Genomic DNA, 15874 nt, shown 5'->3' with positions numbered 1-15874 from the left:
GACTTTCAAGGTACGACTTTACGTGGCCTAGCAAAAGTAAAGTACAAAAAGGTGTCCCTCAATAAATTCCTTTATACACACAGGACCGGCATGCCATCCACAAAGGTATGACTGTACATGGCCTAGCAAAACGAGCAAAAGAGAGACAAAGGAAAAGCTAATTTGTCTGACCTCTCCTGCTCTCTGATTCATCGAATCTTTCTCCCCACTCCATGGTTGCTAACTGAAAATGGCTATAATTGACAAAAAAAAGCACAAGTAAGGAAGTGGGCAAGTTCCAGCCCTTTGGATCTCTGAATCTGTGGAGTGTATAGCAATGTTTGGGTATACAGTGGTACCTCCGGTCGCTGACGTGATCTGTTCTGGAGGTCCGGCTGGATCCTGAGGTTTCCGCAACCTGAGGACTGCTTCTGCGCATGCTTCTGGGTTTGCCGCTTTCGTATCCTGAAGCTTACGTAACCAGAGGTATGACTGTATTTCTTATGTTTGGATAAGTGAATTGGTAGATAATGAGAAGGCTGATAGCAGGATGTGTGTATATGACACCTATTTTATTAACAGTCTGATATGCCAAACTTTTTAAATCCAGATGATCTAAAAGGCTGGAAATTGGAAGTACCAGACTGAAAATTTAACACTAACATAGCAGTCTTAACCACTGTCTTCTCAAAAGCAATTCCTACTGAATTCAATGGGGTGGGGCTTACTCACAGGTAAGTGGGGCCAGGATTGTAGTCTAATATATCACAGTATCTAGCACCCCACCCTTCATCTAGGGCAAATAAATAAATAATATGCAAACCTTTGCCCCAGGCCCAAATTTTACCCAGGTGGCATTGTTACCTGATTGGTAAGGTGGAGATTCAAATGGTGGGCCTGCTCCCCGAGGATCTGGGTAAAACACGTCTGTTTGTGGAGCTGGATACAACTGGGAGCCTCGTGGCACCATTTGGAGTTGCTTCCCAACAGATATTGGAGGCAGGTCTGGAGGTCCTCGGGGGGCCACTGGGTGAGAGTTCACTGGTAAGGCAGATAGAGAACTCTTGGGAACGGATTCCAGCCTAAAAGAGATCCATCACAACATTAGAGCAGCTACAAACCTGGGATGAATCCCACCGAATATTGCTGCTTTGGAGCCTACATTGATTTGTACATTGTCTTCTCAGCAACCAAGCATATGCAAGAGGTAGCAGAAGATGGAAGGTGGAAGCATCACCGCTGCCAGCTGATATTAAGGGAGTCCAGCTAAGGTTCCAGCAGCTGCGGCAATCTAGTTTAGAGAAACCTAAAGAGAGCCCTGCTGGATTAGACAAAAGACCCACTTAGTCAAGAAACCTGTTCTTATCAGGTGCCCAAGGAAAGCAAGCACTCTCCCCCCATGTGATTCCCAGCAGCTGGTATTCATTGGCATGCTGCATCCAATGCAAGAGACTATGCACAGCCATCACGGCTACTAGTCATGGTTAGCTTTGTCCTGCATGAATTTGCCTAAATCCTTTTCGGAGCCAACCAAGTTTGTGGCCATCATTAAATTTTGTGAGAGCAAATTCCATAGTTTAACTATGCGCTTTGTGAGGTCCTTTTGAATGGAAGTACTGCCACCTAGATTTGAATGTGTGTATGATGGTAATGCAGTCCAGATACAGATGTGACCTGAATGCAAAAGTCATGTCTGTGCATCCAATTTATGCACACATGGACTGCATTCTCCATATTGGGCAGTTTATATGAACACCATAAAAAGGTAAACGTACAAGTCAGGAGGTGACCCAGGGGCACTGCTGCTAAGATGGTCAATTTTCCCGGGCTTCAAGGCTGAATCATAACTGGAGTCGGTTCCACGAGAGATAAGTTGTGTAACTGCGCTGCCTGTTGAAACAATCCCATTTGGCAAGGCAGAGGGTTTTCTGTTGGGCAAGTCCATACTCCCTTCGTCTGAGAGGATAGCTGCTGCCGATAGGCCCACTTCATTCAGCTGGCCTAAGGAGGCACTCAGGGGTCTTCGAGGAACCAGACGTTTGTTCATCTTACGAAATCTTCAGGAGAAACATGTAAGGAATTATAGAAAAAGGATGAGTTACAGCTCAAGTTGAACAGTTATTTTTCTTTTCCTACTCAAATGCTAGAGCGCAAACTTTAATTCAGGCACAACCACTGCAGCTGGAACGCCTGCTATGCCAAACCTTATTGGTGCAATGAGGTTAGCACACACTAGGCACCATGCAGCAAACACGGCTGCTTGCTGCTTATACTCAGTTGCTGGGATAGTGAATACGTAACTCGTATTTTCACTCAGTCCTGTCCTCTTTAACAGCCTGTAGCACACAAATCTTACTGTCTGTCTTTCTCTAAATCAGGGCTTAATTTCAGTTTGGCAGTAAAACCCACACACTAGTATGGCAAGAGCAGACTATCTAGGGGCATATTGGACAAGATACTAGAAAGGTAGGAAGACAGGGCTTACCCCTGCAGAAGCCTTGTTAGTTGGTATAAATATATTGACGAGCTCAAGAATTTAATTCTTTCACCACCATTTTATTTTAACTTTGTAGCTTGCCATGTCCAGCCCAACCCCCATGCAGATGATCTGAAACATTTATACCTTCAGCCCTAATCAATTATCCATTCTAATCTGGATACTCTCCAGCTCTGTTTGCACAATCTGATAAGTTCACAATCAGAAGTAGAATAAGACATGGAATCTTACTTTTCTAGTTCTTCCTGCGAGTGTGCAAAGGTGCAGCTGGCCCCACGGGGGCAACCTCCTCTCTGCTTCATGTCTCGGCACATATATGTCTTATATTTGCTGTGTTGAGGAGGCTAGATCAAATGGGAAAAATAAGGAAACTGAAACCAAAATTCTTTTTTTTAAAAAAAATGATATTTATTAAGGGTTTGGAAAATACAGAAAAAGAAAAACAATAAAAAAATTGAACAAATCAAACAATACCTTACAATACTTCAAAAAAAAGAACAACCCCCCCAAAAAAGAACAAAAAACAATACAATAAAACTGAAGCCAAAATTCTCAAAGTCTACAATTATTCTGAAAATAATGCTCCAAAATAAATCCAGAATAAAAATAAAATAAAATAAAAACTGTGTAGATAGATCTCCAGAAAGAAAGCTTTGTTAGAGAACTGATAGAAGTGGGATTCACTATTAAGGTTGCAATCGTAAACAAATATGCCAGTGAACTAAGGACACTATGCAACTTATTTCCAAGTAAGCATGCACTGGGTTGTGCTGCATGTGCTGCGATAGCAGATTTAATCAATGGAATCCACCCACCTCTTTATTCAACACCCAGTGTTAGAAACTGAGATACAAAAGCTAGGAGCTAAATGGCACCTTAAACCTAGGTTATGGGCACAACAACGGAATGTCTAGGCGTGCTTTTTTATAACAAGAATACAAAGCTGAAAATGAATGAACTGCAGCTAAAATATTATGTTCATTTTTCACATGGTCTAGTCCTTCCCCTGCCCACCTCCCTAATATTCTCAAGAGGGTCTCTTCTCCAGTCTTCAGAGAGTACCTAGAAGTGGGGAAGCGGGAAAAGGTCCTTCTTGCCTTCCACCCTGCAGTTTCCATCTGAAATCTTAGGTGCAGTATTGTGCCCAGGGCTCAGAAACTTGCTCACACTAACGAAATTCCTTGTTGCAAAATGCGCCTGGGACAATGGGTGTTTCGAACACTGTCAACACCTTGACAATATTAGGTATGGAACCATTAGTAGATAATCCTTTTCCCAATGATTTAGCAATTCCACGGTTGGAATTCCAATAAAGAGTTCCATTTTTAAGTTGCTTTTCTGTCATAAATTCTACTGTTTTAATGTGGATCTCATTTTTTTCTCCATTCATGGTGCAAAAGTTGCAAAGTACTACACAAACGCAAAAGCACTGCTAAATATTTCAGTGGTTTTAAAAAAAATATTTCACATCTCATCGAATCCTAGAGTTGGAAGAGACCACAAGGGCCATCGAGTCCAACCCCCTGCCAAGCAGGAAACACCATCAGAGCACTCCTGACATATGGTTGTCAAGCCTCTGCTTAAAGACCTCCAAAGAAGGAGACTCCACCACACTCCTTGGCAGCAAATTCCACTGTCAAACAGCTCTTACTGTCAGGTATGTTCTTCTCCTTCTACATCCCCATCAGCTATATGATTCAGTCACCATATCAAACCTCTCCGGAGGTGAAAAACAGTTTATAGTTTTTAAAAAAATTATAATTAACTATTATATTATTAATTATTAATATTTATATACTGCCCTATACGCACAGGTCTTAGGGTGGTTCACAGAAGTAAAAACTATGGCCACTGCAACCCAGTGGGGCAGTGGGGCACTGTATGCATGGAGGGAGAAGTGCAGGAGTCCTCATTATGTTATCAACACTCCAACTATGATTTGGAAGTTGTTCCTAAAGGCAGGCTTATGACACACATGCACGCTCTCTCTCCCTCTTTGTTTTGACTTGCATTCTCTCAGCTTTATGTCTATGAAATATTACTCATACACAAATTATCATAGAAATTAAAGACAAGTAACACAAATGAAGTATTACACAGTAGTGAGCTATACTGTACATAGCATAAGAGAAAACACAAGCTTCTTGTTCCAATAAATTAGAAAAAGCCTAATTACCTATAACATTTATTTAATACTTGCTATGGACACGAATAAATGACTAAACAACAACAACAACCTCTCTCAAATTTTAATGTAATTAATGGCCATCATTTCTCTACTATACTGAATTCTAGGTATGCTTAGAACTTTTTTAAAAAAAGAAAACACTTTCGAGTGAGTAGCTTTGATTTTCTTTCTACTATTAAAAAGCTTAATGAAAATCTTCAAACTGCAATTTCCGATGTTTCCCTTAAATCACGTTAAAAAATAGTTACTGGGCACTCATAATCTGTGAAACTCACAGATATGTATTTCTTCCTCCCACCTTAATAATTGGACAAAACGATCAATATGCACAATATGTTATGACATCTTCTGGATTTTGGGATCCCAACTAGGATCAAACAAAACTAATTTGGATATGCCTGAGGATGTGGGTTATATGCCTAGCAGGATTTCTAGTCTTGGTACAGCTGACCTCCATGCTATTATCACAATCTGATTTTAAAATGCCTGTTTCAGAAGAGCTTTGTCATGCAGCAAGGGGAGATAAGTCCAAAGTTGCCCAGGGTACACAGAACTAATTGCATGGTTCTTTGGGTCTATGTCTGAATGAGTTGTGATTTATGAGAGTTCAAACGCTTTGGAATGGCTATGAATATTTCAGATGTAACAGTTCCATGTTTCTTGCTGAATTCCACTATTTACACATTTCCACTGCTTTGATAGATATGGGTTCCAGAACAACTTATAGCAAAGTACATTATACTTTCATTCAGTACCTTTTCAGTTAATGTGGCCACATGAAGAATTTTCAGACATGCAGGCAGCACAGATAATAGTTAGAAATGCTGTCCCAAACAGTAGTGCTAATATGTAATATTTGGATGCTTTAAATGGCAAAAAGAGCTAAGTTCATTTGGCAATGCAAGAAACCAAGTATTACATTTAAAATATTAACAGATACTAAAGAAAAAGGTAGATTCTCACTTCCAAATCTTTCTTTTTCTTTATTTTTTTTCTTACGTTAGGTTAGGAAGAAAAGGGGGAAAGAGGGGGCTCACTTCCAAATTTAAAATTATATTATGATGCAGCATGTTTGACATGGATAAAGGAATGGATAATATTGCAAAAAATACTAGATTGCTGGATCTGGAAGGATATGGTAGACCAGGGGTGCCCAAACATTTTTCAAGGAGGGCCAGATTTGATGAAGTGAAGGGCCGTGAGGGCCAACCAAAGTTGTTGCGCTTTTTTTAGGATTGAAATTGTTGAGCTTTTTTTTTTAGGGTTGAAGTTGTTGAGGGGTTTTTTGAGGATTTTACCCCATAAACTGCCGAAGGGGCCGGATTAGGCCCCCGAAATGGACTTTGGACATGTCTGTGGTAGAGCCTTTGGCCAACAAGGGAATCAAAAGTGTGCTAAAGGTGGGAAAGGAGGTTGCAGAGGAGCTGAACGGATTACTTGCATCTGTCTTCAGAGCAGAAGACTCGCGAGTAATAAGGTGAAACAGGAGAGATGCGAGCCGGGAAGGGTGACAGAAGGGCCCGGCCGGGCGGCGACTCACCTCGCAGGCGGTGCGCCATCCCTTTGGCCCAGGCGAGGCGGCGGTGGCTGCTCAGCGACCTCCTTGCCCGTCTCCTCGTGAGGGAAACGCGGCGGTGGCGGGGCGCCTCCGGCGGAGCAAGGCCGCTGGCCTGCCTCCCCCCCCACCTTCCTCCTTTTCGCCGCACCGCCTGCACCTCCGCTGACTCCCGCTCTCGGCAGGCCCTCCCGGGCGTCGGGCTCTGAGGGCGAAGGCACCCCACTCCACCACGCCCATCTGCAGCATGGCCCCCGCCGCCACACTCCCGCCAGCCGCCCTGGCCGCTTCGCCCGCCTCCTCCTCGGGCTCGAAGCCCGGGTTGTCCCGGCTCCAGGCCTGCCTCGAGCAAGACGAGAGCGGCGGCAACGGCAAGCAAGACGAAGGAGGAGGAGGAGGAGAAGAAGTGGCGGCAATTCCGCCGCCGCTGCCCGGCAGGTCCCGCAGCCGCCCCAGCTCCAGATGCTCCAGGCCGCCGGGAGGGCAAAGTCCCGCTATGGCCCCCCGACCCTGGACGAAGGCCGCCGCCTCAGAAATTTTCTCTCAGGCCGGCCGAGTAACGGCGCGGGAAGGGAGCGCCTTCGCTTTCTCCACCGTCCGCCTTCCAGCCCCCCATCTGTCCGCCTTCCAGCCCCCCCACAGTGCGCCGCCTCGCAGGGGGAAGCGGGCTGGCAGCTACACGGGCCACATGATGAGGTCTGGCGGGCCGGATTCGGCCCGCGGGCCTTGTGTTTGACACCCGTGTGGTAGACGATATGGGTGATATGCATATCTGGGGTAGGGAAAAAAACAAAGGTACATAAAGACTTTCTAAATCACTCCATAAGGAGAAGTTTATTTGGAGGGATATATGTCTTCAAGTACTGTATAAAAATCTACAGTGGTGCCCCGCAAGACGAATGCCTCGTAAGACGAAAAACTCGCTAGACGAAAGGGTTTTGCAGTTTTTGAGCTGCTTCGCAAGACGAATTTCCCTATGGGCTTGCTTCGCAAGACGAAAACGTCTTGCGTTTTTTGCAAGTTTGTTTCCTTTTTCTTAACACCGTTAATACAGTTGCGACTTGACTTCGAGGAGCAACTCATAGAACGTGGTGTGGTAGCCTTTTTTGAGGTTTTTGGTGATTTTTGAAGCTTTTCCAAAACTTTTCCGACACCGTGCTTCGCAAGAAAAATTCGCTAGACGAAAAAACTCGCGGAACGAATTAATTTCGTCTTGCGAGGCACCACTGTGGTTATCCCCTATAGAAGCTTGTGCCCAAAAACAAATAAACATGAAGAAGAATTGGGGGACTTACAGAGAATATTAAGTTATACTGAAAGTGGGTATAAACTTGAAAAACTAGAAGAAATTAAAGACTTGGTATTGGTTTGGTTTCAGTACCAAATAAACAAGCTATTTAAGAAGAATGCGTTAAATGGTTTTAAGGAACAAAGATCTGATCTCAAACTGGGGTTGCTTGAGAGTAATGAAAAACTGATTTCTAAAATGTATAAAATGTTATTAGAATGGGATACTAAAGATGATACAATGAACTTAGGTCACAATAGTAATACAACTTCCTATGGGAAAAGGATATGAAATTCACTCCTTGTTACACACTAAGAGAAAACTATTATTATGTACAGATAATATTTAACACCAAATAAACTGGCCAAGATGTATAAAAATGTGTCAAGTAAATGCTGGAAATGCAAAGAGATATAAGGGTCATTCTTCCATATGTGGTGGACATGTAAAAAAAAAGCTAAAGCCTTTTGGGAAATTATATAATGAAATGAAGAAAATGTTTAAATGGACTATTCCAAAAAGACCAGAAGCTTTTCTTATAGGGATAATAGTGACAGATGTTCCAAAGAAGATGACCAAATTATTTATGTATGTGACAACAGCTGCTAGAATATTATATGCACAGAAATGGAAAGAAGAGAAGGTTTCAACAAAGGAGGATTGACTTTGGAAAGTAATGGACTATACAGAAATGTCAATAGTGGACAGAAAAAATAAAGAGATCAAAATGATGAGCTTTAAATAGAAGAATGGAGGCCGTTCATAGACTATCTGAAAAAGCATCATAGTCAAATGGAATCACAGGCAGGATTCGAGATATAAAGCAGCGGAAGAAAAATTATAAAATAAATGAAATAGAGGAATATTTTATAATAGATAAAGATATAATGAAGTAAAAAGGGTTTGAGCAAAAACACTGGAGGTGATGGTGGGAAGTCAACTCATGGAACAATGTGATTTGATATGGTCAGTGTGAAAACGCTGCATGTTGTTGAACACAATTATTTTTTCTGTACTGCTATGATCTGTGGTCAAATTCTGCCAGTGCTTCAAAAACCTGCAAAACCTCCACCCAGAAACCAAAATGTGTGCCACAGGCAAAGATGGCTTAATCCTACATCCTGCAAGTCTCTGAATGACTACTCCCTGTCCTCAGCCTCATGTGTGCAATGTATCCCCAATGTGACTCATATAATCTTTGATGATTTTGCTGGAGGTGGCAGGGAAGGACTAGACCAACACCCCAATTTTTACAAAAGCTTCGTTTTCCTAGAGTAGTTCCTTCTGAGAACTTCGGGCATGAAATTAAAACATTCTTCTATTTTGTTGCTCCAATAGAGACGAGTGGATATTGGCAACTTATTCACCTTTTTTATCTTACATATACTAGGGGAAGCATTTCCTTTCGTTCTTTTTTGATTTGGCAAGGTCTACTATGACAAAGTGTGCCTTCTGACTACAAGAAGTGCCACACAATAGAGTACCTGCTGCTGGTCTGCTCCTTTCTTGCTGTGATTTTGGATGTAATCAACCAGCCCGTGTACCACAGTCCGCACAGCGACCAGTCCATTCTCAAGCTGCTCCCAGGTGGGTGGTGGGGCATCTACAGTGTTTGTAAGAACAAATGAATTTATCTCTGGAAAATGAGAAATCCTGTAGAAACAGGGTCTGAATCATAGCAAGCATCAAAAAATTAAAACATGCAAAATTTTAGTTCTGAAGGAAGAATAAATCTGAAACGCAAGACTAAGGAAATGTCTATGGAAATTCAACACTCATTTGCCAGATTTAGGGAGCAGCAGCAGCAAACATTTCCTGCCTGTCAGTTAGGAATATTCAAATAGGAATGCTTGAGAGCATTTGAACCCTCAGAAAGACACCCCCCAGAAAAAATATTGTAATTGTGGGAAATATGGCAGGAGATTAGAGGTAATCAAGGAAAAGCAGCAAGGTCTGAGAGAGCCCAAGAGAGACATTTCTAGTGAAAGCACTGTCTCATTAACATGTGTTTCCTTTTGCTAAAATATGGCAATATAACCCTACTACAACAATGATAAGCAGAGAAACATACAGAGACATGTCCTCCTCAGAAAGGGCTGGGCAGGATTTAGCAAGACTCTGAGCCTAACCTCATGAATGCATATAAAAATAATCCTATGATCCTGACCCATTCAGAATTTTTCAGGTCACAAGGCCTTTTCCTATGATCATTAAGGTCTGTGGGACCTTATGGAGTAGCCACTGTTGCCACAAAACCAACAAAGTCATAGGATACCTTAAAGGCAAACAACTTTATTGTGGCATATGTTTTTGTGGGCAAGCCAATCAGCATATGTATGTGACTTACTCCCAGCTAATGTCCATTGTTTATGAATAAACAAAGCAAGATCAGTAGTGTGAATGCACACATGTAGCAGGAATAGCCTGGGGTCAAATGTGGCCCCTCCAGGTTTTTGGAACCCTCCCTATGCCGTTCCCCTCACCATCTTTATGCTGTGCACTCTTCAAGTGCTTTCCCCAGGCTGGAGTGGGTCACTGAACTTTGGTGCCTCTTGCTTGCCAGGAAAGGGAGATGTGTTATGTATAGAAACCTATATACATGTAACACACAACCTTTGCACAGAAGGAATGTAGCCTGCAGTACAAAAGGGTGATCTATTCATCCACTGACTTTCACTCCTGACACTATCCATCACTGGGATGCAGCCCCTGGAAGGTTTTCCACAAGGGAATATAGCCCTCAGGTTAAAAATGGTCTTCACTCCTGCTGTCTCAACTCACAGGGATGTTTTTATGCCTTAGAACTCCCAAACGCTGAGACTGCCACAACTCTGAGAAGTCTAGACACATGGTGGGCAGAAGGTAGATTTGTACTTTATAACTAAAGGTGCTCCACCCCTGGATGAACAATTTTGCACCCAGCTTTGGTTCATGGGTCTTAGTGTTCTAATAAAAAATAAACAAGCCTGAAGTCTGTCCACCATTAGAATATAAAGGAGACTAGAGCATCTCAAGAGAAACAGTTTTTTTGTTAATAAGGAAACAAAAGAGCAGTCTGTTCACCTGTGCTTCTCACATTGACACGTATCAGTTTGATTGAAAGATATGCACAGCCTCTTCTGCTGCAGTGAACATGAATATAAACCACTTTTTAAATAGTTACCTGGGCTGGGATCAATATTTGCAAGGAGTTCTAGATGGGGTCGAAGCCGGTTCAGATTGGCTGGGTCACCAGTCCTCTGGAGAGCGATAGTTAGTTCCTGAACACTCTGCGCAAAAGAGGCTGGGGTCTGCAACTTAAATATATATGTACATAATTAGAACTGCTTTCTGTGCTCCTAGAGACCATCTTCAGTGAAACACACCTAAAAGATACATTTTTAAATTTCTTGTCTCACCAGCACTCAAGATGTGTGCCTTGATGTGAAACCATTTTTTCAACAGAGATGCACTTGCCATTCCTAGTGGTCAATCACAGCTTAGGCCCTCTCCAGAAATACAGACTGCATGTTCATTAACTGTATATACCAATATACAATGCATCAAGGCTCAGCGATATTAAATCCTGTTTAAGAGGACAGTTCTTACAGAAGTGAAAATGGAACTGGCAACCCCATGACAGCTCCACAAAGCACAGCACATTCCTGAGACAATCTCCCAGCTACTTTTCTGCTTCACGCTCACGAGGAAGGCTTGGGCTTGTCCTTGACATTAAGAGCACCTGAGAAGCACGGTATGCCATAGGAGACTCTTGATAGCAAGTGGGACATGGGAAGAAGAAACGAGGAGCCCCACTTACAACTAATATCAGCAATAAAAACATAGTAGAAAATTAAAGGAAGTGGAATGATTTGAAGAGACTGTACCTTGTCAATAATTGACTGCATGTGGGATTTGTGGGACTGGTCTCCATATAGCAATGAAGACCACTGATCTGGGGCAATGCGCAAACCAGCCTCCATAGCAATTTGCACAATCTGGGAATCATGTTCTCGTCTCAGAGCTTCATAGGTTCGGAACTCCTCCTTTAACTGCATCAGGGAGGAATCCTCATCTCGTTTAGTCACCTGGAAGAAAAAAAATCCATCTGGATTAGGTAAGATGACAATACCCAACTTAACCAAATAAGGGAACAGTTTCTCAGTTCAGTTCCCTGGCCCAAAAGTATTAGCTGCTTATAAAGATTTATGAAAGGAAGTACTATCGCTTCCAGTTTGTATGGGGGAGGGGTCCCCTCTCCGATGATCAGATGAAAAGCTGAGACAACTGGGTATTACCGTATTTTTCGGACTATTGGACGCACCGGTCCATAGGACGCACCTAGATTTGGGGGGGGGGGAATAAAGGGGGGGAAAATTTATCCCCCCCCGCCAGGCGCGGGGCTGGGGCGGGGAAGCCCGAGCTTCCCCCTCCCCCAGAACGGGACTCAGAGCCATGCCGAAGCTGCGCGCAGCTTTGGCTTCGCTCTGGGAGCTTGCGGGGCTGGGGGAGGAGGAAGCCTTCCGCCAGCCTCCAAACCAAGTCGGGGGACAGCGGGAATGGCGCGCTATTCCGCGACCTGATCTGGAGGCTGGGGGTGGGAGAAGCAAGCCTGCTTCTCCCCCCCACCATCCCCACAACCTCCAGATCAGGTCGGGGAATCGCGGGATGGCAGCGCTCCGCCATCCCGCTATTCCACGACCTGATCTGGAGGCTGGGGGTGGGAGAAGCAAGCCTGCTTCTCCCCCCCCCCACCATCCCCACAACCTCCAGATCAGGTCGGGGAATCGCGGGATGGCAGCGCTCTGCCATCCCGCTATTCCACGACCTGATCTGGAGGCTGGGGGTGGGAGAAGCAAGCCTGCTTCTCCCCCCCCCACCATCCCCACAACCTGCAGATCAGGTCGGGGAATAGCGGGATGGCGAAGCGCCGCCATCCCGCTATTCCACGACCTGATCTGGAGGCTGTGGGTGGGAGAAGCAAGCCTGCTTCTCCCCCCCACCATCCCCACAACCTCCAGATCAGGTCGGGGAATCGCGGGATGGCAGCGCTCCGCCATCCCGCGATTCCGCGACCTGATCTGGAGGCTGGGGGTGGGAGAAGCAAGCCTGCTTCTCCCCCCCACCATCCCCACAACCTCCAGATCAGGTCGGGGAATCGCGGGATGGCAGCGCTCTGCCATCCCGCTATTCCACGACCTGATCTGGAGGCTGGGCGTGGGAGAAGCAAGCCTGCTTCTCCCCCCCACCATCCCCACAACCTCCAGATCAGGTCGGGGAATCGCGGGATGGCAGCGCTCTGCCATCCCGCTATTCCACGACCTGATCTGGAGGCTGGGGGTGGGAGAAGCAAGCCTGCTTCTCCCCCCCACCATCCCCACAACCTCCAGATCAGGTCGGGGAATCGCGGGATGGCAGCGCTCCGCCATCCCGCTATTCCACGACCTGATCTGGAGGCTGGGGGTGGGAGAAGCAAGCCTGCTTCTCCCCCCCACCATCCCCACAACCTCCAGATCAGGTCGGGGAATCGCGGGATGGCAGCGCCCCCACCATCCCCACAACCTCCAGATCAGGTCGGGGAATCGCGGGATGGCAGCGCTCTGCCATCCCGCTATTCCACGACCTGAACTGGAGGCTGGGGGTGGGAGAAGCAAGCCTGCTTCTCCCCCCCACCATCCCCACAACCTCCAGATCAGGTCGGGGAATCGCGGGATGGCAGCGCTCTGCCATCCCGCTATTCCACGACCTGATCTGGAGGCTGGGGGTGGGAGAAGCAAGCCTGCTTCTCCCCCCCACCATCCCCACAACCTCCAGATCAGGTTGGGGAATCGCGGGATGGCAGCGCTCCGCCATCCCGCTATTCCACGACCTGATCTGGAGGCTGGGGGTGGGAGAAGCAAGCCTGCTTCTCCCCCCCACCATCCCCACAACCTCCAGATCAGGTCGGGGAATCGCGGGATGGCAGCGCTCCGCCATCCCGCTATTCCACGACCTGATCTGGAGGCTGGGGGTGGGAGAAGCAAGCCTGCTTCTCCCCCCCCCCACCATCCCCACAACCTCCAGATCAGGTCGGGGAATCGCGGGATGGCAGAGCGCTGCCATCCCGCGATTCCCCGACCTGATCTGGAGGTTGTGGGGATGGTGGGGGGGGAGAAGCAGGCTTGCTTCTCCCACCCCCAGCCTCCAGATCAGGTCGTGGAATAGCGGGATGGCGGAGCGCTGCCATCCCGCTATTCCCCGACCTGATCTGGAGGTTGTGGGGATGGTGGGGGGGGGGGGAGAAGCAGGCTTGCTTCTCCCACCCCCAGCCTCCAGATCAGGTCGGGGAATAGCGGGATGGCGGCGCTTCGCCATCCCCCTATCCCCCGAGCTTGTGGGGCTGGGGGGGGAGAAGCAGGCTTGCTTCTCCCCCCGCCAGCCTCCAGATCAGGTCGGGGAACAGCGGGGTGGCGGCTCTGCACCTCCCCGCTGTCCCCAGCTTTTGGGTGCAGGCTGCTGCCCGCAAGCCTTGCGAGCCCGCGGGACATCCCGCCGGGCTTGCAAGACTTGGGATAGCTTCCTGAAGCCTGGAGAGTGAGAGGGGTCGGTGCGCACGGACCCCTCTCGCTCTCCAGGCTTCAGCAAAAGCCTGCATTCGCACCATAGGACGCACACACATTTCCCCTTCATTTTTGGAGGGGAAAAAGTGCGTCCTATAGTGCGAAAAATACGGTAAATAATACACAGATTCTTAATAGATTTAGCAACAAAATATCTATGTAGAAAGATTAGATTATCATTACTAAAACGAGCCTAGAGCCTAGATTCTCTATGAGGTGGGATTCCCCTCCCTCTCCAAAGGCACAGAACATTCTTCAGAGCAGTAACTAAAGGTGAGCAGTTGTTCAAGGAGTGTTAATTCTCTCCAAGGAGAACTCTTTTCTGTGTCTCTTTAAAGCAAAAACTTGACAAAGTGCAGCTGGAACAAAGAACTATTCAGTTTCTGCCCTTCAGAGAAGGAAGCAGTGCTCAGTTGCCTCCAAAACTAAAGGGATATTGGATTTTCTCATGAAATGCAGTACATGAAATTGCAGAATGAAAGCCAAGAAAGAGAAGAGTGGAAGGGGAAATAGGTGTTCTTATTAAAAACACCTTTACTATGCCTTTGACTTGACCAACACACTCTGGCTCATATTACCGTATTTTTCCATGTATAAGACTAGGTTTTTTCCCTTAAAAATAATGTCAAAACTTTGGGGGCGTCTTATACACGGATACATCTCCCCCCCCATTTTCTTAAATAGGAGTCCCCCAAAATAGGCCCCCTATGTCTTATACATGGGGGCGTCTTATAGACGGAAAAATACAGTAAATTGTTATGCCAACTACTGCAGGCAACAATTTCCACACTGTCCTTGGGACGCAGATGATTGATGTAGGGTGGGTAGAGGAAGTTCAGAAGGGGGCAGGCTGAGAAACTTTGAGAAACTTTGTGAAACTGGGAAAATCCCCAGGTCCAGATGGTCTTACCGCAATACATTACAAAAAATTAGAGGAACCATTATTATCACCTATGAAGACACTCTTAAATAGAATACTAGAAGACGGGAAGATTCCCAACACCTGGAAACAGGCTCACATAGTAGTAATCCCAAAACAAGGACGAAATAAAGAGTTTATAACCAATTATAGACCAATATCATTACTAAATAATGATTACAAGATCTATGCACAAATATTGGCTACAAGATTAAAGACAGTTTTGCAGGATTGTATAAATAAAGAGCAGGCAGGGTTCTTGCCGGGCAGGAAAATGAGTGATAATATAAGAACAGTGATTGATATGATCGAGTATTTAGACATGAAACCGAGTAAGAAGGTAGCCTTTGTTTTTGTGGACGCGGAAAAGGCGTTTGACAAAGTATCATGGAAATTTCTAAAAATATTATTAGACCAGATGGACATGGGAGACCAAATTACAAGAGGGCTAAAAGCAATTTATGAACAACAAGAAGCAAACATAATATTAAATAATGACACGACTGATTATTTTAAAATACAGAAGGGCACCAGACAAGGGGGTGCCCACTTTCACCATTATTATTCATTTTGGTTTTGGAAATATTAAATCAAGAAATCAGACTGGATCAAGAAATAAATGGAATATCCCTAGGAGAGAAAATATACAAAATAACGGCATTTGCAGATGATTTAGTCCTAATGGTGGAAAATCCAAAGGAAAGCATAGCAAAGGCTCTAGAAAAAATGGGAAACTTTGGAAGGGTCTCAGGTTTTGCTTTGAATAAAGAAAAAACGAAACTAATGGTAAAAAACATGGGAGATCAAGAGAAAAACGAACTGGTAGAAAAATTTGGATTACAAATTGTAAAAAAAGTGAAATATTTAGGA

At 45.4% G+C, this 15874-nt stretch overlaps 1 protein-coding gene across 7 annotated transcripts in view; it reads right to left on the bottom strand.

Moving 5' to 3' along the window:
• RC3H1 (ring finger and CCCH-type domains 1) overlaps positions 1 to 15874 on the bottom strand; it is a 51729-nt gene that overhangs the window by 23612 nt on the left and 12243 nt on the right. For all 7 annotated transcript variants that reach the window (XR_014008189.1, XM_081194330.1, XM_081194332.1 and 4 more), the window contains exons 5-10: positions 11374 to 11574; positions 10671 to 10803; positions 8992 to 9110; positions 2708 to 2820; positions 1755 to 2036; positions 844 to 1061 (exon numbers count right to left, since the gene is read on the bottom strand). Coding sequence is in view for 6 of the 7 variants with exons in the window: in XM_081194330.1 (XP_081050456.1) it covers positions 844 to 1061; positions 1755 to 2036; positions 2708 to 2820; positions 8992 to 9110; positions 10671 to 10803; positions 11374 to 11574 (1066 nt within the window). In the remaining variant the exon portion in view is untranslated. The remainder of the gene's footprint in view (positions 1 to 843; positions 1062 to 1754; positions 2037 to 2707; positions 2821 to 8991; positions 9111 to 10670; positions 10804 to 11373; positions 11575 to 15874) is intronic.

Source organism: Podarcis bocagei, assembly GCF_964188305.1.
Source record: "Podarcis bocagei genome assembly, chromosome: 5".
NCBI lineage: Eukaryota > Metazoa > Chordata > Lepidosauria > Squamata > Lacertidae > Podarcis > Podarcis bocagei.
Note: the sequence above shows the minus strand (reverse complement) of the source record. Positions and strands in the feature narration are given on the sequence as shown.